Source organism: Lepidothrix coronata, unplaced genomic scaffold, assembly GCF_001604755.1.
Source record: "Lepidothrix coronata isolate B3197 unplaced genomic scaffold, Lepidothrix_coronata-1.0 Scaffold28, whole genome shotgun sequence".
NCBI classification, from domain to species: Eukaryota; Metazoa; Chordata; class Aves; order Passeriformes; family Pipridae; genus Lepidothrix; species Lepidothrix coronata.
Window position 1 is genome coordinate 2,291,440 of NW_016690208.1, and position 26,401 is coordinate 2,317,840.

At 56.4% G+C, this 26,401-nt stretch overlaps 1 protein-coding gene across 5 annotated transcripts; it reads left to right on the top strand.

Annotated features, from left to right (window-relative positions):
- On the top strand, positions 1 to 26,401 carry ASS1 (argininosuccinate synthase 1). Of its 5 annotated transcripts, none has more exons than XM_017810427.1 (16): positions 1,602 to 1,850; positions 2,150 to 2,203; positions 2,462 to 2,573; positions 3,009 to 3,077; positions 3,347 to 3,535; positions 5,914 to 5,970; positions 6,391 to 6,465; positions 9,369 to 9,439; positions 9,800 to 9,830; positions 13,474 to 13,564; positions 15,369 to 15,453; positions 16,499 to 16,563; positions 20,533 to 20,664; positions 23,866 to 24,022; positions 25,529 to 25,594; positions 26,104 to 26,401. In XM_017810427.1, the coding sequence occupies exons 1-16, from the start codon at positions 1,630 to 1,632 to the stop codon at positions 26,156 to 26,158; spliced, it is 1,530 nt and encodes a 509-aa protein (XP_017665916.1). In that variant the 5' UTR covers positions 1,602 to 1,629; the 3' UTR covers positions 26,159 to 26,401. The 5 variants fall into 5 exon arrangements, with proteins under 5 accessions (XP_017665921.1, XP_017665916.1, XP_017665917.1 ...); XM_017810430.1 differs by having other exon boundaries at positions 1,732 to 1,872; XM_017810432.1 differs by lacking the exons at positions 1,602 to 1,850; positions 2,150 to 2,203 and adding an exon at positions 1 to 75.

A 26,401-nucleotide genomic window follows, 5' to 3' on the forward strand; every position in this document is an offset into this window, starting at 1 on the left:
GGAGGAGGAGGAGGATGCTCCAGGCACCGGACCAGAGTGCAGAGGGTGCAGAGGGCAGCCGGACACCAGGAGTGGGTGAGTGCAGGCATGGGATGGGAGGGAGAGGGAAAAGGGGGCCTTTGCCTCAGGAAATGTGTCCCCTCACCCTGTCTGTCCCGTTTCCACCCACCCACGGGTGTCCCTCACCCCTGGGTGCTGGAGCAGGGCAGTGGGGTGCCAGCCCCTTCCCAGCGCTGTGCAGGCTGCAGTCAAGCCCCTCCTAGCTCAGTTTGGGGTGTGGGGTTTCCAAATGAATCCCATTTCTCTGAGAGTCCCCTCACCCACCCCAAGGGAGGGCAACTGGGACCTCAGCTGGCACCACCTCGTGTCCTCCCCACTCTGTGCTGGGGATTTTGGGGGGCAGGATGGGACCTGCACAAGGTGGAGGAGCGATGCTGAGACAAACCCCCGCACCCGTGAGCACATCCCTGCATGCCTCTGCTTCACCTGGGAAGCCTGTTCCTGCCCCTCCTGCCTGCCCCTGCCCTTCTCCCTGCCCCATCCCAGCCCGCAGGCAGCATCCCGGCAGTTCTTCCAGCCCAGCTGGCAAAGACAGTTCCTTTCTTTACCAAAGTTTCGAGCTTTTCGTTCTCCTCCTTTTTTTATATACTTATTTTTCCTTGTTTTTAAAACCGAAAACCCAGTGTTCCTTTGGAGCAGGGCAGCCAGAGTTCTCTCCGGTAAAAGCCAAACCCTGCCCCAACTCACACGGAAATCGCTACGGAATAACAATAAGGGCTGAGAAAGTCCCGCCGCGTTCCCCTTCACTGAGCTTTGTTTGCTCTGATTTATTGCCACCTAACACTGAAACTTCGGGGCTCTCCCTTCCTGGGCAGGCGGGCTTGGCACGAGCCCCGTTTCCAGAGCAGGGAACGCTGGTGGCCCCACACCCTTTGTGGGATGCAGGATGCATCTCCAGGGCAAAGTGCCCCCGGGCATTTTGTAGGCAGTGGGGACATGTCTGAGCAGGCAAAAGTTGGAGGTGTTTCCCTAAACCGCTGCTGGGCCACTCGTGGAGCGAGCGTGCCCGGTCTCAGAGGTGCTTAGTCAGGCTGGCAACCACCACAGCGATGCTGGTGGCCACAGCAGGGATGAGTTTGGGGGTAAAGGGAGGAATTAGTTTCGAAAGGAGCCGCTTGGGCTGGGCCCTTCTGGGAACTGCGACTGCCTTCCTGTAAATGCCCCAGCGAGGAAGGGACGGCTGAACTTCCCTGGGCAGGGACCCAGCTCGGCACGGCCGCAGGGCCCCACGAGCAGGGAAATGCCGGTTGCTCAAGCCTGGGCATTGGGTGCTGCCTGCGTGGCAGCCCGATAGGCACGGGCAGGCTCAGGGAGCCAGATGCAGGTTATGGGGCTGCCAGACCCCCTTTGCTCCTCAGCACAAACCTGGTGGTGACTAGGCAGATCCTGCTCTTGAGTAGCTCCAAGCCGTGCCCGTGGGATGCTGGCAGGATGCGGGTGCTGGGGCACACCCCGGCATAACCACATCACTCTGGAAGAGGTTCCCGGTGTGCCAGCCAGGAGCAGCCCAGCAGGGCACCTTCCCTGCCTGCAGGAGCAGAATTGTGCTGACTTGGCAGCGGCAGCAGCATGAAAGTTGCTCAGGACAGGAATTGGTTGGCTCCGCCGTCCGCCTCCCCCGGCCAAGGGTCAGCTGGCATCCCCTCCTCCTGGGGCCCTGGGATTCACAGCCTGGCCCCGGGGCCACAGAGCCCCTTCCTGCCCGGGATCTCCATCCCTCCACCTGAGCTCCAGGCCTCTTCCACCATCTCCTGTTGTTGTCTCAGATCCTTGATATCCTTGTCTGGAGGGTGAGGGGCAACAAATCCCCACGTAGGTGTTTCGTGCTGGCAGAAAACACGGACAGCATAATTGGGACAAATGCACCATAAGCATTAATTAGACTGGTCTGGGCTCTGGGGGACAGTTCCAAACCCCCCAGCCCTGCAACCATGTCACGCCCAGCAGTGCCACAGGGCACTTGGGGCTGAGGTGGTGGGTGGCTCTCTGCTCTCTGAGATGTGCTGGGTCGTGCCCGAGCAAGGCATTGTGCTGTGCCTTCACCACGGCTGGGCGCCTGCGCCTGAGTTCCAGCCCCCTGGCATTGCAGGGTGCTTGCAGAGTGTGGGGCAGGCTGCTGCAGGGTTGTCAGCATGGAGAAAAGGTAAGCTCTGATGGGTGCCCTGGCATCCTCCCATCGCCCAGCCACCATCGGGTGCACTGGCTGGTGCTCAGGCAGGGTGTCCTCCCTGGCTGGGAGCTGCAGCCTGGATGTGGCCATGCTGCTGTGGCTTTTCCTCCTGCTCCCAGCCCTCCTTTTGCTCCCTGCAGCCCCAGGAGGGATCTTGGTTCAACTGATCCTTCCTGATGGCTGCAACAGGGGCTGAGGGCATCCTGAATCCCTTTTCCTTTGCTTTGTCAGCACTATGGCTCAGTCCAAGGGCACAGTGGTCCTCGCCTACAGTGGGGGCCTCGACACCTCCTGCATCCTCGTGTGGTTGAAGGAACAAGGCTACGATGTTATCGCTTACCTGGTGAGCTCTGTTCCAAACCCCATCACAGGAACCCTGTCCCTGGGGGCTGGGGGTGGAGGGAGTGCTGAGCTGCAGTCTGGGGACCCGGATGGGTGACAGGGCTCTTGGTGTATGTGTGGCCATAGTGGTGATCCTGGTCTCACTGGTTAACCATTGTCCAGCCTGGATGTTAATCTGTTGAGCTGATTGTGTGGCACAGTCTGTTTCTGCCAGATAATGACCCTCTGCTAATGAGGGCAGTAGATTAGGGCTTGGCAGAGGGGTGCATGGCCATCTCAGGGGGGAACCCCCCTCCTGCCCACCCTGAGTGGCCTCAAGCCCAGCCAGCGTGGGCTCTGTTATGCCATGCGTGATGCCCTGTGCCAGACTGGGCTTGCACTCGGGTTTTGTGGTCTCCTTTCATATTCAGTCTTGGTACTTTTTCCTCCTTTCCAGGCCAACATTGGGCAGAAGGAAGATTTTGAAGCAGCACGAAAGAAAGCGCTGGCACTGGGGGCCAAGAAGGTAACAGTGTCCCTCCCTCTGGGGGCTCTGAGCTCCCCCTGCTCCCTGGTGTGGGGCCGAGCCCTGGGGTCTCACATATCCCATTGCTGGGAGGAGGGACAGTGCCAGTGAGAAATCCCTTTTCCAGAGCTTTTGCACCAAAGCCCTTTAGCAGCATCTAGGAAAGGGTACACAAAGGGACCTTTCACTGCACTGTCCCCAAATCCCTAAGAAGAGCGGGTTCTCCCCTTAGCCGCCCTCCCACCAGGATGCTCCCTCTGTGCCTGCAGGTGTACATCGAGGATATCAGCAGGGAGTTTGTGGAGGAGTTCATCTGGCCGGCAGTGCAGGCCAACGCGCTCTACGAGGACCGGTACCTGCTGGGCACGGCGCTGGCCCGGCCCTGCATCGCCCGCAGGCAGGTGGAGATCGCCCAGCGAGAGGGAGCCCAGCACATCGCCCACGGGGCCACGGGCAAGGTGAGGGAGGACGGGGGCACAGGGCAGGGGTTGGTCCCTTGGCTAAGCTCTGGGTGCACGGCATGTTTTGTGGGTGCTCTGCAGGGCCGTGCAAAACTCAGCTGTGTTTCAACACTTCCTTCTCGCTTCTGGGATTTCTGTGCCCGATTTCGGTTCCCTCTCCCTGTCGGGAAGGCTGGAGTCAGAGCCGAACACCCTGTTTTCGGCAGCAGCTTGAAAATGCTGCTACAGACTGGGGCTGTCCAGGCCAGGAGCCAGCTGGGACTGAGCCAGCACCCTCCCTTGGTGTTTAGGGGCATCCTGGGATACATGTGACTGTCCCGCTCCCTGTTCACATTCCTGTCCTCAGCTCTGGCTGTCCCGGTCCCTGTCCCCATCCCAATCTGTCCTGGTCCCTGTCCCCATCCTTGGCTCTCCCGGTCCCTGTCCCTATTCCTGTCTTTATCCCGGTTGTCTCGGTCCCGGTCCCTGTCCCCATCCCCGCTGTCTCCGCCGACGCAGGGACGACACTTTGCCGCTAGAGGCAGCCAGAGACCGTAGAAAGGAGATGCTCGGGGCCAGTCCCTGCCCCGGAGAGGGGGAATCCCCCGCGGGGAGCGTGGCGGGGGCGCGGAACCTGTGAGCCGTGACCGTGGGCCGTCCCCGGCACCTCCAGCCGCTGCCCGCACGCTGCCCAGCCCGGGCGGGGACACCTGGCGCAGGTGAGGGCTCAGTGGGTGAACCCAGGTCCTGCCCAGTACCTCCTCCCCCCTTCCCACGGGGACCCAAAGCGCAGCCTGTGCCCATCGTGGCCTAGGGGCAAGGCGAGGTGACCCCCTCGAGGGGTTACAGTGAGTTTGGGGCGGCTGGGTTTGGGGGTCCCCAGCTATGGCAGACGACCTTGCTTAGGAGGGGGATGTTAGGTGCAGCCGGGAGGCTGTCGAGGTTCGTGCCAGCAACCAGGAGATGGGGCAGAGGGGCAGCTGGGGGGGCTTTATGACCGAAATAATTCTCTCTCCTCATGCGGTGGGGTTCTTGCACCCTTTTCCCGTCCATCTCACCCATCCCCAGCAGCCCCCCTCTCGGAAGCCCCCACTAAACGGTGCCGTGGAGTCACACACCCACAAGGAGATGACGTCCCCTCTGCTCCCGGGTGCCACCAGCCGTCCCCGCTGGCTGGGACACCTTCGGTGGCTCCTGCTTCCCAAGCCATTAAGCTGCGGGCACGGGCAGGGACCGACCGCGGGTAACTCGACCCGGCTGCGGCGTCTTAAATGGGACCATCTGGGGTGTCCCCGCTGCCGGAGCAGATGGACGTGTTTTGGGCCTGTAAGGGAAATGAGTACTTTGGTGGACGTACTCGCCTGAGTGTAATAGTCCTTAGGGAATTCCCAGGCCGGTTGTAAATGTATCCTTCAGGCCAGGGCCGATAGGAGGGAAGGGGGGCTCTGTTTGCCCCTTGGTGTGGGTGGAAAATAGGCTTTGGCGAGTGCTATTCCCTTGGAGGTGCTAATAACTCCTAGACTCCCTCCTCACCCCTTCCCGGCTACCTGGGCTCGTTAGTGGGACCTCATCAGCAAGGGCCAATTAAGGTAAAGGGAGGTTCAGAACTAACTAATTATGAGCCACTGAATCCTCCTGCTCACCACGGTCTTTCCTCCCACCTTGCCCTCTCTCTCCATGTGTCCTTTGATGCCTTTGGGGGAAAAATACCTGAATCTGGGTTTCTGTTGGTTCAGCTTTCAGGAGTGTCAGCCCAGGGCAGAGCATGGCTTGGGTGAGTCTGTGGTCAGCCTGTCTCCCTTGGAGCCTGGTGAATGAGCTGCACAGGGATTTTGAATGCCCAGCTAGCAGGAGCTCCAGGAAAGGTGGTTTGGGGTTAAAACAAGCCATGGAGAGGGACCAGGAGAGACCCTGTGGGACAGAGGATCCTTGCCCACTGTGCCTGGGGTCTTCCGTGTCGCAAGGGGAGCTGTGACTGAAGCCAAGCAGCACCTCAGAGGCTGCATGTGTGTGTTGTTACACACGTGTGCACCACCACACGTGTGCACTGCCACACATGTGCTCGCCCAGCAGCTCCTGAGCCTCTCAGCTCCCTGGATGAAGCCCTGGGGCTGTAGCAGAGCCGGGAGCTGCTGATTTGTCATCTGCACTTTTAATGTTACTGCCTTTTTTTTTTTTTTTAAGATTTCCTGCTAATTTTGCTGTTTCTTTCACCAAATCCAAACCTGTGTCCCTGTCAGGCAACATTCCTCTCCCGAGGATGCTGTATGGCCCTGTGTGAGCTGGTCCAGGATTGAGATCTTGTCCCCCATCAGTGGGATCAGGGTGGGGGGCACCCACTTCCCAGCCCGCCCTAGTGAGGGGTGACTCCTCAGCATCTCCCATTCACTTTTCAGGGCAATGACCAGGTTCGGTTCGAGCTCACCTGCTATGCCCTGTGTCCCAAAATCAAGGTAAGGCACCTAAAATCATCCTACCACCGGGCTCCTGGCCTCTCCCCAGCTGGTGGGGAATTCTGTTTTAACACCGAGGCAAGGGGCCATGCCTCACTTTAACAAGCTACCAGCTGCACACAGCGACGTTTTGGCATTTGAGGGGGCTGTAATGATCCTTAATTGACCTATTTTTACCCCAAACACCACGAGGCCACAGAGGAAACAGTATCAAGGCAGCTGCTGGATAATCAATGCTGCCTGTTTCCCCCCTGCATCCAGTGCCTGGTTAGGGCCAGGGGTCTGGGTTACTCCACCCTTGTGCTGGGAGATTAAATTTCATCTGGGGGACCAACACCCTGTCTCTGAGGGGCAAAGGGGGTCCAGGGGCTTACAAGAGGGCTGGGGGCTTCTCACCTCATGCTCCTGCCCTCCCACCAGGTTGTTGCACCGTGGAGGCTGCCCGAGTTTTACCAGCGCTTCCCTGGGCGCCGGGAGCTGATGGATTATGCCAAGGTAGGAGCTGGTGTGGTGTGGCCATGGGATGCTTGGGGAGGCCACAAGATGCTCAGGGTGGCTGTGGAAAGCTCAGGGTAGCTGTGGGATGCTCAGTGTGGCCCCAGGAAGCTTGGGATGGCCACGGGGTGCTCACCATGGCTTGGCAGGTGACAGCAGCAAGCCCTGCACAACATCCCTCCAGCACCACACTGGAGCCTTCTGGGTGGGGTTCCCCCCCCCTCTATTTTTTGTTTTCATCCTCCCTTTTTAAAAGCCCCATAATTACCTGGCTATTAATGGTAACCTGCTTTCCAAGGAAACGGGTCCCAGCTCCCTGACTTGAGCGGCAGACAAAGCAAACACATTCACCTTTGTTGTCCCTTCCTTTTTGAAGTACAAGTTACAATAAAACATATTAGAAGTTTTGCATCAGGTTTTTATGTGCCCACCAGGGTACCTTTCTTTTTTAAGCGACTTCATGGAAATGCTTGACAACTCGGCTCAATCAATCAAAAGGGAAAAGGCAGCTCTGTGCATAAACCAGAAAATTGCTTCAGTTTTTAAATAGCTGCCTGGGTAATCTCCGGGAAGGCGAGGTGTGGAGCTGGAGGGATGTGGCCGTGGGGTGAGGAGCCCTCCGAGCCCATTAGGGCCGCCAGGAGAGGGTGGCGTGTTGAGGATTGTGTTTGCCATCTGCCGTTGTATTATGAAGGGGCGAGTTTACGAGAGCTTTCCATATGTTGCCAAACAAATTGTCAAGTAGGGGAGTTATTAAGAGCGCCGCGGTTTTATTATATGGAAAATGGAACACGTGTTTTGGGTTTGGGGGGTTTTGTTTTGGTTGTGGGGGTTTTTTTGTTTGTTTGGAAGGGGGAGGGTGAAAGGGAAAGGAAATGGATTGGGGCCCAGTTCCAAGAGGAAAGGTCGTGGGGTGAGGGTTCCTAGTACTTCTCAGTCTCTGGTTATGTTTAGTGTTAAAAAAAAAAATGGGGGAGTTCTCTTCTTTTTCGTGCTCAGGAGAGGGAGACGTGTGGCCAGGTCCTTTGAGCACCTGGATGTGCTTTCCTTGGTGCTTGAGGAAAGATATTTGGGGCTCCATTAGTACCAGGGAAAGGGAGGATCCGTGTCACTGCAGCACAGCTCTTGCCATGGATTTGCTGCCCAGGGGCTGGAGCCAGCTTTGCTCTGGCAGCAACCTGTGCCAGCAGCTGCTTCATCCCCACAACCAGCTGAGGCTGAAATAACTTAATGAGAAGGGGGAAGCTTTCGTGGGTGCTGCTCCAGGGTGAGCCATGGCCACAGGCAAAGCCAGGTGGGACAGAGCCTGAGAACAAGATCTCTCTTTGGTTGTGGCACCTTTGGCTCCAGCCAAGGCTGCCTGGGCTCAGTAAATGTTGGTACGTGGGTCTGGACTTGGAGGATCCTCTTTGAAATGGAGTGAGGATGGGCTGGGGAGCATGGGCTGCCAGGAGGAGGCAGAGGGCTGAGAGGGCTGGCTGAGAAAATAAATCAGCTGGGGCTACTGGCTCATTATTCAGGTCGGAAAGATACATTTGTATATCTCAGGTGAGATAAGTGTGCCAATGGTCTGTCTCCTCTTCCAAATAACAAGTGATAGGACAAGAAGAAATGGCCTCATGTTGTGCCAGGGAGGGTTTAGATCGGATCTGGACATTAGGGAGTCCCAGGGGGTCCCGCACTGGAATTGTGGTGTGGGACCAGCAAATCAGGACCTGAGGCAAATCAGGACCAGCAAATCAGGTCCCCCCAGGACCAGAGCCGAGTTGGCCCCTCTGCAGCCTTAGGAGGTATTTCAGAACCTTGTTCCCATCTCGGGTGATGGATTGAGGACTGTGATGAAACAACCACAAGCATTTCCTTTCCCTCTTCCCAGCAAACAAGGAGCCTCTGCTCAGCCCCTGCTCCTCCGTCCCTGGCCAAGCCCTTGGCTGATGTCCCTGCTGTGATGACACTGACGTGCCAGAACACAGACACATCAGGGCACAGTGGGAGCCCAGAGCTGCCATCTCCACCCCTGTCTCCCTGTGGCCATCCCACAGCCGGCACATCCCATCTCCTCATGCCAGCAGGGTGGGACACGTCCCCGCTGGCTCCAGTTGTCAGCCTGCTGCCGTCACCTCTCCTGCTAATTCCCCTGCGTATTCACCTCGTCTTCACAGGCAATTTCCCCCATTGAAATGTCAGTGGATAATTGAGCACACCAGTGACCTTGTTAGGGAGCCGGGCTCGGTGCAGCGCCTTGTGCTGGGGAGGCAGCCGGTGTGGGGCCGTCTGTCCCCTGGCATGGTGGGCTCGAGGTGCCCAGGCTCGGGGGGGACACCTCCACAGCTGCTTTGCCACATGTTTGTGTTGCTGTCCCCTCATGGCAGAGCATCAGTCCTCCAGAGCATCCTGTGGATTTGGGGATTTGTGTCCTCGTCGCCTCCCCTTGCTAAGCAGCCCAGCTGGGAGAATCATGGAACATCCTGAGTTGAAAGGGACCCACAGGGATCATTGAATCCAACTCATGGTCTTCACAGGACAACCCGTTGTCCCACCATGTGCCTGAGAATGTTGCACCATCTTGGACCTGGACCTAGGAAAAACACAATGTCCATGCTGGTGTCCCCATTGCTGGGGTTCATGGGGTGCTCTGGGGTCCCTTCTCAGTCTGTGGCAGGTCTAGGGCAGCCCTTGTCCTCCCATCCACACTGTGTCCCTGATGTCCTCATCGAGGTGGCCCTTGTGGTGGGATGCTGCCTGGGGTCAGGGACACGGGTGTGCAGCTTGCTCTGTGCTGCCTTGTTGGTGATGATGGGTTGTCCCTTTGAGCTTTTGGGGCTGATCCTGGTGGGAAATGGTGCCAGTGGGTGCTGGCATTCCCTACAGGCTGTCTTACCCCACTCTCATTCTCTTGGCAGAAACATGGGATCCCGGTGCCTGTGACACCCCAGACACCCTGGAGCATGGATGAGAACCTCATGCACATCAGGTGAGTGGCCAGGCAGGTGGGGAGCTTCTGTGGGGTGAGGACACAGGGTCTGAGGCCCCTATCCCCTCCATCCTTTGTGGCCCTTCACACCTCCATCATCCCAGACCTGCTCACCATGGGTGACCCCCAAACCTCCAGCCTCGCTCTCTGCCCAGTTGTCCATGTGGCAGCATCCATCTCCTGGGCTCTCCCAAGCCTGGTTCTCCTTGCAGGGTTACTACTAAAATGCCCTGGAGATCCATAACATGTATTTACTTCCATCCATGGGGTGGTGGGAGTGGGGCTGTCGTCCCGGTGGGGTTTGGGGTTGCAGTTTGCAGGTGCTACAGTGACTTCTCCCTCCTTCCCTGCCTGCTGCAGCTACGAAGCCGGGATCCTGGAGAACCCCAAGGTAATCGATCACGGCCACCCGGCCAGCGTGGCAGCCACGGGGCCGGGGGCGTCTGGTGTGTTTGCAGCCTAATTGGAAATTTCACGGCGGGGCCGTCCGTGTGTGCGGGGAGGCTCCGCCGCCCGCCCCGGCCCCTCCGCCTCCCCCGGCACGTTAATTGCCGCCGGCATGAATAGGGGAAGGGACCGTTTCAGGGTGACACTGGAGGGGACAATGTCGCGGGGCAGCAATAAAGGAGCAATTAGACAGATGAGGTGCTGGTGGGAGAGTCGGAGCTGGTGACGGAGGTTCGGGCTGGCCCCTGCAGCTCGCCCAGCCCTCCTCGCTTTCCCATCCCCTCTCTCTGTGGGGTAAAACCTGCCCTTGGATGGGTGAGGTGTTGGAAACAGTGAGGCCATCCATAGGGCCACCAGTTCTGACTCCCAACGGGGCCACGAGCCCGGCGGTGGTGCTGGGAACTGCTGCCAGGTGCTGCTGGAAGCGCAGCAACACCTCCGGCCGCTCCGAGCGGTGCTCGTGGTCCGGCCGCCCGCTGGCCCTGCCGGCGCTGTTCATGCTCCAGCGGGTCACCGCGCTCGGCGGCTACTTAAACTATCCATCAGCGCTAATTAGACAACCCGGGGAGAAGGAGGGGGAGGCAGGAGGAGAGGGAGAGGAGCCGCTGGAGCTCGGCGCCCGCAGCCGGCTCCCCGCAGCTGGGCTGACGCGTGCCTCCGGCGGGGGAAGGAAGGGGAAGGTGGAGAGGGGGTCCCGCTCCCCCTTTGGTGCCTTCCAGAGGGGTGTCCGTGGGTCAGGCTTTGCAAAGCCGGGTTCCCGTGGAGCCTCCTCTCCTCCGGGGGAGCGCTTGGCACTGGGATGGGTGTTCGTGCCTCTAGCTGGAGTTGGCAAGGCACTGACCCGCGCCCCTCCTGACCCACCCCTCCGCACCCAGCACCTCTCCTCTTCTCTAGCCGAAGACCCCCAGTCCCCAGGCTTTGCCAAGCCCGCTTCCTTCCCACAGCCAGCTTGGAAAAACGGGGCTGACCAGTGCCCTGACCCCGTCCCCGAGCATCCTCCGCTTGGGCATCTCACCCTCCGACAGCGCTGGGAGGTGACTTCCCTGAGCGCGGTGTCACCAGTGTCCCCTCCCCGGCCCGGGAAGCAGTGCCGGGCACCTGGTGGCTGTGGCAGGATCCGAGGTGCCAGGCACGGCGGGCTCCCCTCCCCAAACCCCCGGGACCTGCCAAACGCAGGGATTTGAAAGCAGATGGTTGAGCTATTTTCTGCCTCTGTGAGGCCCGATTGAAGGGCAATGAGGCAGCTAATGCGGAGAAAGATAGAAATTTACTTGCTTTAACTTCATATGGCACTCTGAAAGAGTTCATTCAGTCCCGGGCACAACAATATCAGCCGGATGAATAAACCATTTGCGGCATCGATAGCTCTGCATCATGGTTTACTTCATGGACCATTTGCTTCCAATTTCTTCTCTTCTTGCCCCGTTTTTCTTGCTTCTTTCTTCCCCCCCTCCCTCTCTCCCTTTCCACACACTCTTCCTTTTTTTTTTTTCCTTTTTTCCCCCCCTTTTTATTTTTTTTCTCTCCCCTTTAAAGATGACATTGCAGGACTAGCCCCCCTGCGGGGAGGGATAAATAGAAGGCATTGATACACTGCAACAAACTATTTGTCATTTGAACTGTGCTTTTAGGAGAGAGAATAAAAAGAGGACAGACTCACACCGTAATGATGGAATGCAAGCCAAATGTCACTTTTATTTCTATTTAGTTATTTTATTTAATAGGGGTTTTCATAGTTGGCTCGGAAAATTGGAAACTACCTGACTTTGACTTCCAATGTTTAGTAAAGAGTTTTTAATACTTTCCGGTATTTCTTCTCCCCCTTCCTCCATCTTTTCCTTTTGAACTCAAAGTTTTTCATCATCTCTCGCAGGTTCCTCTAGTTAATAAGTGTGATCAGGGCTAGGAAAGGCCAGACGATGTAAAATTGAAATCCACAGCCCGTGTAATCTGTGTGCAGGGGCACAGGGAGATGCGCCTGCCTGCCAGCGCCTCTCCCTTAAAACAAGGGAAAGGGGCAAAAATGGCATAAAACGGGAACTGAGGGGAGTTTTGCTGCAGCGTATGCTTGGGTAGTTATGTCTGTATTCCCGGGATTCGGCTGTGGATGCTGTTGGGATGTGCACCCCAGGGCTTGGGGTGAGGCAAGGGGAGTACCCCTGGTGAAAAGGGGATGCTTGCAGTTCGGGTAGGCTTCCCTCAGGTGCTGGCAGTGCTGCAGCAAATATAAATATGTTTGGAGAAAAATAAATGGAAGTTTTCACTAAAATTCTTACTGCCCGTCTTTGAAAGTTTTAGATGAAAACTTCTGTAGAGAAATTAATTTTCCTTCTAAAAAGCTTATTTTTTTTTTTTTTTTAAAGCAACCACTTGGTTGGATTTTGGGAGGTTCTTTTCCCTGACTTGCTTTATACCTTGTCTTTTTTTACCTTGCTGGAAAGGAAGAGAAGGGAGAAAAAGGGATCTTGAAAGGTCCTTTCTATCCCAAAGTATTCTATGAAGTGAGCAGGAGAAGAGCTGTACTTTAAAAATGAGAAGAGGAAGAGAGGGCATGTGAGCCAAGCAGTGGGTGGGTGGATGCAGACAGGGCCCCACTGCCCAGGGATTCCCAGAGCTCCAGCTCTCACCAGCTGGGTCTAGTGGGCAAATACCGGTTTGCCACCTTTTAAAAGGCTTCCTGCCTTTCCACCACGCTGCACATGCCCTGGGTGCTCTTTGCCTCAGTTTCCCCTCCACCTCCCCGAGCTGTGGCTGGGTGGGGAGTCCCTTTGGAGACAGGAGTTTGCAAACACCGATCGGAAAGTATTTTGGGGTCAGCAAGTGCAGTCACATCATGGGCGAGTGCCGAGGGGGCACGTGAAATTGCAAAGCATTTGCTCTCTGGGACGGAGAGCTCTTTTTTATTGTATTCCCCCCCCCCTTCTTCTGGCACGCACTTCAATTGCGGCAATTCACCGTCGGCGCCCGAGCCTCTGCTGGCCTGGCTCTGATGGAGATAAGATGCCTCTTTCCTATAAATCTCACAAAAAACAATATACATAAAGGTTGATGTGCTCTGAAATGGGTTTTTGCTTTGCCGCTCTATTTTCCCCCGTGTGTATTAACCCCGGGAGCACCATGAAAGAGCCGGTGGCGCCTGGAGCACCTGCTGGGGTCAGGGCTCCTCATTAGTTTTTTCGGTCCCCGGCCGAGGTGCGGGGACACGCGGGCACCCGCCCGCCCCGCCGCTCGCTGCCAGCGTCCCGCTTTTCCCTGCCTGACTTGCTTCTCCGCAGCCATCCCGCCTCCAGCTGTGGGGGCGTTGGAGGAAAAGATGAGATCAAGTTGAGGGGAAAAATTGGCTGATTCTTCCAGCCCCTTTGTTCCCGGGGCCCCGGTAAGCGCCGGTGATGTGCCGCCCTGGTCCTGCGCTTTGGGATGGTGGGGTACGCTTTTGGGATGAGGGATGCACCCCGGGGAGGGGGGATTCACTGTGGGACGTGGGATGCACCGGGGGGATGGTGGGATGCAGTCTGGGGCTGGGAATGCCAGCAGTGTTGGCCATGGCAATGCCACTGACTCTCCCACTTCTCTCCCTCTCCTCACAGAATCAGGCTCCCCCCGGGCTCTACACGAAGACCCGTGATCCGGCCACCTCTCCTGACACCCCAGATGTGCTGGAGATCGAGTTTGAGCGGGGTAAGAGCCTCCTTGCTGCCAGACCCTTGTGCCTTGGTTCCCCAAAGACAAACCCAACTTCCCAGCCAGGACCAGGGTTCCCTGGCAGCCAGAAGCATCTCCAGAGTGGGGGCACGTGGGTGAACTCATGGCATCAGGGATGAGGATGGTGCTTGCAGCACACTGGGGCTGTGTGCAGAGGATCTGGTTAGATCCCAGGGTTGCTGGCACCCCTCTGAGTCCCCTCTACAGCCATCGAGCTGTAGTGGGCACAGGTTGGCACACAGGTGGTCCTGGGAACACACAGGTGACCCTGTTCAGTGTCACAATCGGGGAGATGCTCCAGCAGGATTGGCCTTTGGTACTATCAATGTTAAAGGAAGGAGACAGGGACACCCCATCACATTCCCGGGACGAATGGCAGGGCCCAGCCCCGGAGCCTTCACCAGAGAGGGGACACTGGGCAGCATCTCCCACTTACAGCAGCCACGGCCATCCCCATGCCACCATCTATTCTGGCAGCAGCAGCGAGCCCAGCCCAGGGTGGGGGGGAAGCCCCGCTGGGAGGGGGCACCCCCTCCCCGCCGCCAGCATCCCTGCTCCATTATAACGATCCCCCTGCAAGGAGCAGCCCCCCCTCCTCCTTCCAGCAGCCCATTCAGCCCCTAGTTAATTTATTTGAAGTTTTAATCTAATTATTAACTATTTCAAAGGCTAAGCAGCTTTCACCAACAACGGCCCCGACAACGTCGGCTCTTCGCCGGGCGGACCCGGGCCAATACCCCGGCGGAGGATGCGAAGAGAAAGAGCCGGGGCGAGGGGAGGGCGCGGGGTGGGGGGGCCCGCGCCGAGAAGCAGCTTAAGGTTCATTATTGCCGCGAGTTACATTTAATAGCAATTTACAACTGAGTTTATAAACCCCTGGAAAATAGGGGGTTTAGAGGGAGGGGGGCAGTGGTGGGGAGCTGACAGCCCCCGTCACTAGACCGGGCTCTTGCGGGCGCCTATATAATAAAGACTAGAAAGGGAGGCATTGAGGCTGATTGGCAACTGATAGTGCGTTAAATGGTAATGAGGAGGGCAGATGGAGGGGGGATTAGCCTCCAACTCCGCACCGCTTTTCTTTGTGGGCCCCGCAGCCCCCTTGTCAGCTTCCTAATACATTTATTGCTCATTTCACACCGCTAAAGAAAAATGCCTCTTTCTATTCAGCATTTCCCCCCTCCCCTCCCTCCTGGCTTTGCCCCTGCCCGGCGCCCTTAAAAAAAAAATTAAGGGGAAAAAAAAAAAAAGGGGGGGGGAAGAAAAGGTGCAATAATTAATTCATGGCGGGGAGCACCCCGCCGCGGGGTGCGTGTGCGTGCGTGTGCGAGCAGCCGTGCCCCGGTGTGGGGGTCCCCCCTCCAGACGCCCCCCGTACTGGCGAGGGAGGCGGGGGGGGCACGCATTTGTCACCGTGTCCCCCCTCCCCGGCAGGGGCTGGTGGGACAGAAGGTGCTGCGCTGTAAGACAATTGCGGAGCGTGAAATTCAATTAGTTAAGGGCCTGGTTGCAATTTCACAGGCCCTAAAAAAGAGAGAGGGAAAAGAGAGGGGAAAAGGGAGGGGTGACGTTTTTATGGCCTTTTTTTATTTATTTATTTCGCCTCTCTCCCGAGGTGGGTCCCCCCTCCCCTCGCCTCCCCCTCGCACCAGCTTGGATATGCCTTTTTAAGAAGTTATTTAGAGTTCATATCTGTCACATCTATTTAACGCCCGTGGGATGATGTTCCGGGGGGATCCTGACACCAGCTGATCCTGCCTGTCCTCGCTCCCCGCCTCCGCAGGTGTCCCAGTGAAGGTCACCAACATTGGGGACGGAGCCACTCGTTCCTCGGCCCTGGAGCTCTTCGTGTACCTGAACGACATCGCGTGAGTGCCACCCTGTCCCTTGGCAGCAGGGACAAGGGCAGATCCCCAGGGTACCCAGGGTGGGGTGGAAACAGGATGGTCACAGCAGGCACGTCCTGATGAGCCCAGGGATGGTGGTCAGCAGTGTGAGCATGGGATGGTCCCAGCTGGGTCCTAGTTGTCCCTAAATGCCAGCAAGCAGAGCTGGGCACCGAGGCCAGGAACACAAGGGAATAAATGCCCCAGGGTGTTGCTTTCCGTGCATGAGGAGGGTTAAAAAGTCCTCTGAACCCCCTCTGCATTTTCCATGTGCCCCAGCTGCACACTGGGTGAGGGCTGCCCTGCCCACTATATAGGCTGAGCCCCCGGGGCACCCCCTGCCTGCAGGGCACCCCTTTGCCACTGGTCCCAGCTCAGTCCCAGACCCCCAGCTCCCACATCTCACCTCTCCCTGCCTGCCCAATGGGGCTCAGTGTGCCTTTTCGGTGGACAGTTGGCTTTTTGGGAGCATGGAGATGTGCTGTGTGGGTCCACAGCCCTGTCCTCTCCCTGCCTCCACAGCAGCAGCTCCTTTGGGGTTTCCTGCCCTGTGTCACCCCATGCCCAGTTTCCGATGCCACTGGCACAGAACCATCCCTGGGGGTTTGCCCAAAAATACAGCAGCACCCATGAGGGCACCTGCTCTTCCTAAGTGCCATCTGGCCGCCTCAATCCTCCTCCATGCCCCTGCCTTTATCCCCCTGGTGGTGAATGGGAATGAACTTTTCCATGTAGTTAATTTTTTAAATGTAATTAAGTAGTTTTAAAATTACTTTGGCTGTTGAGAATAGAGCTGTGGCATGTCCTGTCTCCTTGCCTGGTTCATTTTCCATTGGCCCAAGTGCCATGGCTGCCTGTGGTGCTGCTGGCCCCAGGTCACTACCGACGGTCACCAGTGCTGCTCAGGAGCTGATCATGCTGCCATTTGGGGTTTGTCCCCCACTGTCCACCCCTCTGATCCACCTCTCACAGCTGCCCGTGTCCCACTGTGGGGATGGGGCTGCTGCAGCTTCCCTTCTCCTCGCAGGGGCAAGCACGGGGTCGGGCGCATCGACATCGTGGAGAACCGCTTCGTTGGGATGAAGTCCAGAGGTGAGCCTGTGGGGCCATCCCTGCCCTAAAAACAGCAAAAAAAAGGAAAACCCCAGGGGTGGTGTGGTTCAGGTCACCCCAGCAGCCCTCGACCTTTCCCTCCCCATCAGCTTTTGATGGAGATTTCCCTGTGACATAGATTTTTCATTGCTCTCTAATGATGGCAGCTGCCCGCTCGCTGCCGGTGCCACTGTTTGCGCCAGCCCTGCGGTCCCAGTGCCACCAGGAGAGACCCATCTCCAGGGGGAAAAACACCAGGCTGTGGGTTTGGTGGGAGGATGCTCCTGGAGGGTGCCAGGCTCTGTAATACCGGTACAAAACACAGGAGGCTGATGTAAGTCACTGAGGGTTTTTTTAAATCCAGTTCTTTGATTTATCTACACATTTTGGAGGCCGTGACTCTTAGTATTGATCATCCATTGGGATCAATTCCATTGGAAACCTCTGGAGGCAGCAAGCTGCCCTGTGCAGAACTAAGTAACGAGGTGGCTCAGCTTCATTTCCCATCTCCTTGTCCCCAGTCTTTTATTTTAAATCTCATTAATACCTAATTAGATGCTCCCTTTCTTTAAACTTGTCCTCTGTGCAGGGCAACAGCAAATATTTTGGTTAGACTTAGCCTAAGTTCTCCCTCTCCGCCACAGGGCCCTTCACAAGAGCATCCACCGCAAAAAAGCAAGAAACAAAACCCCAAATCGTTTGATCTGGGTTTGAATAATCAAATTAAAACCAAAAGAAGGAAGAAAAAGCCCCAACCTCGACCCGCGCACGCCAGCCGGCACATTTGCATTCAGGATGCTGAGTAATTTGTCAAAATCTATTTTATTTTTTTTTTTAAGAGCCACTGACACGCTCTAGTGACCCTTCCAGCATTTAATAATTTCTCTAAACCCCATTTAACTGTCATGTCTGTCTGCTGCATGACATTGCTGAGCGATCGCTGTGGTGTTTGTGCGCCGGCGGACGCGGCAGGACCGGGCGTTGTGGGGACGGCAGGGTGTGCACCGTGGGGATGAGACCTTGGGGTGGGCTTCCTGCAGGGACAAGACCTTGGGGGGTGGTCCCCCACTTGCTTTGAGCAGGATCCTGCCCCTGGTTTTGCTTCTTGGGATTAAGAAAAACCCCTGAGAAATCTGCTCCAACAGATGTCCTGTGGGAGAGATGGAGAGCTGGGACGTGAAGGGGCTGGAACAGGAGGGTGCTGTGGGTACCTGCCCCACCCTGGGGGGTTTTGGGGTGCAGGGCAGCTCGAGGTGACCCCACCTCCTCACTGCCAGGAGTATTTTGGACCCCAAATGGGCTTAGGGTCAGTGGTGCAGGAGATGGCAGCTGGGTTTGGAGGAGATGATCCCTCAAATCCCAGTGGTGTGAGGTGACCCCGCTTACTCAGGGTTCTGCAGGTTCCCTGGGGCAGCACAGGGACCCTGTCTCTGCTGGGGAAACTGAGGCACAGTCAACAGCAGGAACTGATCCCTCCATGCTGTGCAGGTGGCAGTGAAGGTGCCTCCTCTCCCTCATCTCCCAGACCCGAGGAGTCGGAGAGGAGAAAAATTCATTTGCATTGATTTTTTTTTTACTAAGCTCCTAATTGAACTTCGTTAAGGCCTAATGGGCGAGGGGCACGTGGCACACACCCGCACCAGCCTTTTAAACCCTATTAACTCGGTTTTGCCATATTTGTTTTAGTGGGAGGAGGTGGCTAATTATGGGGTGCCAGGGAGTGGAGCTGCAGCCGGCTGGGGGGGGCACGGCTCTGCCGGGGGCTCTGGGCTGCGGTGGGAGCACGGCCCTGCCTCTCCCGCCTTTTCACATCCTCATTATCAAATTATCTTTTTAACTCCGAAGGGGGGCTAATTAAGTGAAGTAAATGAAATCAGTGGGGAGGAAGTGGGAAGGAGGGGATGGTCGCTGCCAAAAGCTGAGTGCTGCCTTTGGCTGGGGCTTTTCCTCCCCTTGGCTCTCTCCTTCCTTTTCCCTTTCCTCCAGTCGATGCACTGAGCAGATGGAGCAGGAAAGTGGAAAACCCCTTCCCTGCAATGGACACATATCAGGCTGAGCTTGGCCTCGGCCCTGGACCAGGGGTAGAAATTTGGGCAGCACTTTCCCAAGGGCAGCATTCTCCCTGGGGAAGTCACTGCATCCCCTCCTGTCCCATGAATGACGTCGGGAGTGACAGCCTGCACTCAGCACAGCAAAATTGCTTGGATGGAGGTGAAGTGACAGCCAAGGTTACAAATTAGAAAATTTTAAGTAGCAGCAGCTGTCTCCTTGGCTGCCCCCCTCCATGTCCCCCCCCCCACAGCTCCAGTCCCCCCTTCCCCAGCAGTAATTATGGGGTGATTGAAGCATCACTGGGCTGCAGTGCTGACACCTCTGTCTTTTTCCTGTAAACATGGGGAGATGAAAACAGACACTTGGAGATGCTGCGAGTGTCACTTTGAAGGTGTCTCTTATCTCCTCAGCAGCGGCGAGGCTGGAGCGTGGCTGTCAGCTGCCCTCCCCTCTGCCCTGGCTGACACACTCTGGTCCCCCATCCTCTAGGACCCACAGATGGGCAGAACGTGGAGGTCAAGGCACATACACAAATCATCAGCTCAAATTGGCTTTAACACCTCCTAAGGGGAAAAGAGGGAGCATTAATTGTGTTAGTGGTGGGCTCCACTCCATGGTCAGGGGCTGGAGGGGACATAGAGCTCTGTGCTCCTGTGCCACCACCATAGGACAGCTGGGGTTTGGTGTTAACTTGGCTGTCTGCTCCCACAGCCCTGTCAGGACTAGGCTGCAACATCACTGGAGTGGCTGGAGAGGAGGGATTGGCTCTCCTTTGGGACAGTGGGATCATGTTCTGTGCCTGTAGGATGCTGGAATCATGGACACTGGTTGGGATGGGGTTTGATGGAAATGGCTTGGGCTGCCATGCAGAGAGGGCTCCTGTTGTGTCTGTGGGACTGTGGCCACTCTGAGATGGGTCATGTGCCTGTGCCACTCTCCAGGGCACTGAAAGAGCAGAGCCTGGTGAGGTTTTTTGCCCTGGGGGTTCCCCTCACCCTCTCTCAGGGCTGGGGCTGGTTGAGGGCACATCCCCTTCACTGGGGATGCTTTCTTACAGGGTTTCTTTGTGTGTCAGCAATTCCCATGCCCATGCCATAGCAGCTGCCTGGTGTTGGGAAGGGACCATCCCCACAGGCAGACAGGAGGCAAGGACACGCTGATGGAACAGCCCTGGCCATGGACAGGTTACAGCCTTTCCCAACACGTGTTCCCTGCTGGACCAACTCAGTGTTTCCCCCACCACCTTTCCACCCACATCTGACCAGGACTGGAGCACTGTACGACAGCACCCCTATTTAAACTCCAAGTAACCACATTATGCAGAAAACAAGCCCTGAACAGCTGGAACAAAGGAGCAGCTTTCTGAAACAATTAAGCATCCTCCATCCCCAGGCCTTGGGCATTGAGGGGAAAGGGGGGGGGCAGCAGGAAGGGACTGGGGGGGCCCTGCCAGCCCCAGAGGAGGTTTCCCTCCCAGCCCCCAGGTAGCCTCATTGCTTCCCAGCGGACGTGTGGGGCTCTTTCTCACCAGCCGAGGGGAGAGGAGGGTACTTCAGGCCCCGCGCTCCCTGTGCCTGTGCCCCGCGTCGTTCCGCTAATTACAGGTTTTCAGCCGCAGACCGTTGGGCACGGATGGGTGGGGGGGATCGGTTCCCAAACCCTGTCATTTAGCCTCGTCAGAGTGCCTCTTCAAAGAGGGGAATCTAGAAATTTTCTCCGCAAGGTGCGGAGTGGACTGTCTCGGCCCCAGCATGAATATAATGACAGATGCATTTTACAGCGAGCTGAGGCTGAATGCGCTCGACCACGGCTCCTTCTGTCAGCCAAGTCATTATTTTTTGTCATTTGCTGACAGTTTTGGTCTCATTCGTTTCTCTCTCTTTTTCTGCTTTTCCCCCTGCCTGGAAAAATGGGTAGGTATCTATGAGACCCCAGCGGGAACGATCCTATACCACGCGCATTTAGATATCGAGGCCTTCACCATGGACCGGGAAGTGCGGAAAATCAAGCAGGGGCTCGCCTTGAAATTCTCCGAGCTGGTGTACAACGGTATGTATGGTCCTTCAGCCTGGACCTGCCACTGCAGCCTCCTCCCAGCCTTCCTCCTCCTCCTTTGGTGCTGCCGGAGGTTGCAGGTCCCACCGGTGCCTGCGCTCAGGGTTGTAAAATTCAGGTGTGGATTTTGAGGCTACTCACTGGGGGAAGAGATGGGTTTGGGCTGAGCTCAATCCCACACTCTGCCTGCTTTCCTGCCGAGGGAGCTCCGTGCCTGCCTTTGGGAGGCAATGCTGTCTTCCATGAGGTGATGCTCCCAGCATCTCCCCCAGTCCAGTGCCACCACTTTGTCCCAACAAACACATTTGGATGTCTCACAGGATGAAGTTCACCATCCCTTTGTCCCCCCTTTCCCCAGCTCTCACCTCCAACCCGTTCCATCTCTGCCTGCTCTCACCCCAAAAGGACTCAAACACTCTGGGGTATGGGGCACCCAAGCTCCCAGCATGGCCATCCCTGCCATGGGATTTGAAGCCAGAGACTTCTTCCCGTGCCCTGGCAGGGGGGTGTGGCACAGGGGCCCCTCGAGGTGCTGGAGGCTGCAGGATGGAGGGTCTGGGCTGTGCTATGTGGTGCACAGCCCACACAGGGGCACTGCGGGTTGGGGCTGCAGGAGGGGCTCCCAGTCTGGACCAGGACAGCACTGCCTGGAGAGGGCTGGGAGCCTGAAGGGATGAGGGGACACTGGCTCACCCCTCCAGTGAGGGACAGAAATGAAGCCCCGTGTCCTCCCTCCTGTGGAGCAGCCGCAGCTCCAGCTCGTGGGTTGAGTTTGAGGGGCCTCAGCTCAGCCCCCCCTGTGCTGCAGGGAACAGCTTGCTGGGCCAGGAGGCTGCCAGGGCTGGGAATGGCACCCTGGGAAGGGAATCATCACTGCCCTGGGGATTGATCTCTGGATTCACCCCAACCCAGACACTGGTGCTAAACTGAAGGAAGTGGAATTAGCCCAAAATGCCACAGGTGGACTCAAACCCCTACTGCCCACACCTGGGTGCTCAGCTCAGAACTGACATCCCTGGAGACCCCACAATGGAGAGATTCCTGCCCCCATCCAAACAACACTTTCATAGGTCCTGATTTCTTGGGCTCTCAGTTCCTCCTCCCATCACTTCTCAGGTGTTTCTAACTGCAAGGGGCTGGGATGATTCCCATGGGATCTTTCATGGGAAGATCCCCTGTAAATAACCTGACTGGGAGCTTGGGCTTTGGGCAGCAGCAGATGCAGCAAGACTGGGTCATGCTGTTTCCCCTGCACTTTCTGGTGCCCGCGCTTGTCACCTTCCCCTCTAAGGACATTCCTTCCTGCATCTTCCTCAGCAACTGGCATTTAATATCTGAGCCCCTTTGCTGCTTAAATTATATTTTAGGGCCCCGCAGGGGCTGCAGAAGTCTTGGTTACCTTTCCCTTAGATCACAGCCTCATTTACACTCTGATGCCGCTCCTGTCTCTGGCCATTTTTGTTAGACTTTGACCTGGGCTACCTTTATTTTGACTATTTTTTTTTAGTTCGGGCATAAACCTGTTTGTTTATTTCTAACCACTCAGTTGTTGTGCAGCCACCAGGTTAAAGAGCCACTCAGGGGATCGTGGTTTCACTTCTCCCTCCCTACTTCTGCCAGGCAAAGGTTGCTGTTTCCCTTGCTCCAAATGCTGAATCCTCAGGGATTTCCAGCATGGTCCTAGACTTCCCTGGCAGCCAATCCCAAATCCAAGGAACAACCCCAACAGCACCCCTGGATCCCCATGCCGGAGGCCAGGCTTTCTAGCTCACCTTCCTTTAACACTTCATTATTACAGCCAGTCCATGTTTTTAGGGGAATTAGTGTTTATCTTCCGCCTGTTCCCATTGATCCCATTGTGGAGGGGTGGCTTTGAAGACGGTTCCATCCCGGCAGGTACATCCAGGTGCGGAAATGCCATTGTCCCCCTGCCCACGTGGTGATTAGGGCAGGATGGTGGGGAGGTCATTAAGGGGGATCGCTTCCAGTGTTTGTAGTGGGATCGCTTCCAGTGTTTGTAGTGGGGGGGTAAGGATGGGGGGGATGCTTCCTCCCACCTGGAGCTGTCAGAGTCAGGATTTAAGCAGCTGGTTATTATTTTAATGTGTCTGGGGTTTATTTTTACAGGGATGCAGCAGCCCTGCGTCAATCCCGATATTAGAAGAGTTGTACCTGGAGGGTGGTTACCAAAAACAGGGGTTTATTTGCCTGGAGCCGGAGTTCCTGCCGATGTGGCAGGGCTGGTTGAAGGGAAGGGGGTCCCCAAGCCCCTCGGCCGTGCTGTGGTGGGGCAGCTGAGGGCAGTCTGTTCAGGGAGGTGGTTTCAGGGGTGAGGGGCTGCAGGGGTGCTGTGTCTTGGATCGGGGCCACACAGACCCCAGGGACGAGGCTGCAGGATACGGCCCCGCTCGGGGGGCTGGCGAGGCCAAACAACAAAAGAAATTGTTTGTTTCTTTAATGGCTTCGGCCCCGGAGCCCAGCTGGGAAGGGAAAGGTGAGAGGGCACCGGTGTTCGAGCAGGGAGTGAGATGGGAGAGATAAAACCTGGGGGTGACCGGAGGGCTGTGAATGGGCTCTTTCTCTCTCCACCTCTATCTCCTTCTACATCTCCCAGGCTTTGTTCCAGGTCTCCAAGGGCTTCCCGGCTAATTACCCCGCTTAGAGACAGAAGGGGCATGGGGGTTGGCAGGCAGGACCACAGCCCCTCCATGCACTGTGGTGGCCTCTGGCTGGCCATGCCAAGGGCTGCTCCCACAGGATGTGTTTTGGGGGGCCGTGGTGCACTCACTGTGCGGACTCAGAGGGCTTGGGGTGTCGGAGGGCTGCTGTCTCCACCTGACCCTCCCAAGATGGTAGGTTTTGAGTGACGGTTTCATACCTACTTAACAAATCTCTTAATTTCCATGATCAACCCCTGATGGAAGGAGAATGGTCCCGTGGCCTCTTCTCCACCAGCTCGTTCCAGCCTCCTCTCCCAGTGGGATCCCAAGGACTGCCAACGGGAAGGGACACACATGAGGTTCTCTCTCTCAGAGCTGAACGTGGATGTCCCAGCTCAGCATTGCCCTCTCTCATCCCTTCCTGTGGAAATTACCCAGGGTCTGCCTCGCAGGACTTAGCCTGGGGACCACCGTGGGCCCCGCAGGGCACTCCAGCCTGCCCCATTCCCACTCTGACCCTGCCTCCTGCCCGCAGGGTTCTGGCACAGTCCCGAGTGTGAGTTCCTCCGGCACTGCATCGGGCGCTCGCAGGAGCCCGTGGTGGGCACCGTCCATCTGTCTGTCTTCAAGGGCCAGGTCTACATCCTGGGCAGGGAGTCCCCACGGTCGCTGTACAACGAGGAGCTGGTGAGGTGAGTGGGGCTTGGGGGGCCCAGGGTGGGCAGGGGTGGTGGCAGCGAGAATCCCGTCCCATCCTGTTGCATCCCACCTTGTTGCATCCCATCCTGTCACATCCCATCCCATTCCCACTGGCACCATCCTCTGGGCCCAACATCCGGCCGAAGCACGAGCCATGTTTTTAAGTCAATATTAATTTTTTCCCCCTCTGGCTTTTCCCTTTTCTCCACGTTGTTTTCTCTCTCGCTCGCTCCCCCCTCAACCCTCCCTCAACCCCTTTCAATCTCTCTAAACACTTTATAAGCCATAAATACACCCGAATGAGTTTAGATCAGTCGGAGTAAATGTCAAATTATCTTCTCTCTTTCTCTTCTCCGGCTTTTTTTCCCCCCTTTCCCTCCCCCTCAAAATCAACAGCTCCTAATAATCCATCCCAACCCTTCATTATGCTTCGCACTCTCACTTGGAGAGATTAAATGAATAAAGTATTAAAAAAAAATATAAAAAAAAAAAAGAGGGAAGAAAAAAAGGGAGGATGGAGGGGGGTGGGACAGAGGAAAAAGAGAGAGGGAGAGAAAAGCAGGGGCACTTATTCTCCCTGCGTCTCCAACCATTTTCCTTTTCTTTTTGATTTCTACATCGCTGGTTTGAAAGCCTTTGAGTGACGGCGTCACAGGAACCCGAGAGAAAGCTGTGAGAGGCAGAGCTGTGTGGAAATGCCTCTGCACAGTAGGTAGAAAGTAACGTAATTATAGAGCAGGTCAGAACCACTCGAATGAGCAAAAATAAAAGCACAGAGGTTTTTCTGTAGCCCGTCAGGGGAGGTAAAATCGTTGTAAACTCTTTTTTTTTTTTTCTTCTTTATTTCCCTCCACTTCCTTCTTTCAGGTTTGCGGTTTCTGGGAAATGAGCCGTGTGTTTTGGGGATGTAGGAGACCACTGGAGTTGGGATTCAGTGGGCGGCTGCTGCTCTGGGGAGGGAGATGTGCTTGGTGTCGCACCAAGGCACCGGCTGCCACAGCCATAAACCTCACTTTGGTGCTGGGGATGTCCCTGCCCGGGACCCTGTTCCATGCCCAGGGCAGTGCCTCCTGCCCAGGATTCCATTCCCTTTCCAGGGCAATGCCCTGCCTGCCACGGGACAGGCATACTTGGGGCAAGGCTCCGGGACAGGGCGAGCATCCCTGCTTGGTGCCAGAGCACGAGGAGGAAGGGTGATGAGGTACATGAAGGACCGCATAAGGAATTTGGGGCTGTGTCTCTAGCAGGGCCTGGGGAACCTGGGAATGGCCACCAGGGTGGTCCTATGGCTCTGCTGCTCCTGAGCCACGTGCCCCTTTCCCAGGGCTGGCTGGGACCCTGCCCCAAGCCCCCCACACCCACCTGCAGTGGATGAGGGGCAGCAGCAGCATCAGCCTGTGGGAGCAGCCAGCTCAGGGGTCACCCACAATTCTCCCTTCCCAAAGGGCAGCCCTGTTTCCCCCCAGGAATCCCATCCCACTGTGCCTTTCTCTCCACAGCATGAACGTGCAAGGGGACTACGAGCCCGCCGATGCCACCGGCTTCATCAACATCAACTCGCTGAGGTCTGTGGGGCAGAGAGGGACCCTCCTCAATGTGTGTGTTGGGGAAGCCCCCAGCATCTTTTCCCTTCCCCATTTAGGCTCTGGGGGTGCACCAAGGCCCCCCCCAGCTCTCCCTGAGCAGTGGGGTGCCACCAGCCTCCCCCAGCACCAGCCCTGCTTAATTACAGCCTTCCCCAGCACAGACAGCCTCCCTATTTTACTTATTTCTCAGACACCCCCCCCAACTCTACGGCATTAAAACACGCTGCATTTACATAATGGGCTCTTAATTTTTCCATTGCCTGTTAACTGCTTTGTTCTCCCCCATCCTCGATGTCCCCCTACTCCTCTAAGATGAATTAATTACATTATCTCGTGGGGGGAAAAAAAATAATTAAACTGTACAGACCTTAACAAATGCCTGCTCTTCACGCCCCCTCATTCTGCTTAAATTAATTGAAAGGAAATGTGTGTTATTACTGTTAATTTACAATTAATTTTTTTTTTTTTTTTAAAATCCCGGTTTCCAGGCTGAAGGAATATCATCGTCTCCAGAGCAAGGTCACCGTAAAGCAGGATGAATAGCAATCAATCGCACGCGAGCCTTCCTCTCCCCTTTCTAATTTCTCTAAGAAGTAGCACTAATTGTGGTGGCAATTTGTAATTGTAACTCGTCTCTCCGGAGCGGAGCCGCGGCGGAGGTGACGGCTTTGTTATGGGGCGGCAAGTGAAATGCAGTCGGGAGGGGGGGGAAAAAAAGGGTTTGGTCCATCGGAGGAGAAGTGGGGAAAGAAATAAACCCCCAGCCACGCGCGGGTCCGGCACTGA

Excerpts from the sequence above, each read along its gene's own strand:
- ASS1 (XM_017810427.1), top strand. The coding sequence starts at position 1,630 with ATGAAAGTTGCTCAGGACAGGAATTGGTTGGCTCCGCCGTCCGCCTCC. Across the intron at positions 3,536-5,913 it reads CCCACGGGGCCACGGGCAAG|GGCAATGACCAGGTTCGGTT; the intron begins GTGAGGGAGGAC and ends TTCACTTTTCAG. Across the intron at positions 25,595-26,103 it reads ATCAACATCAACTCGCTGAG|GCTGAAGGAATATCATCGTC; the intron begins GTCTGTGGGGCA and ends CCCGGTTTCCAG.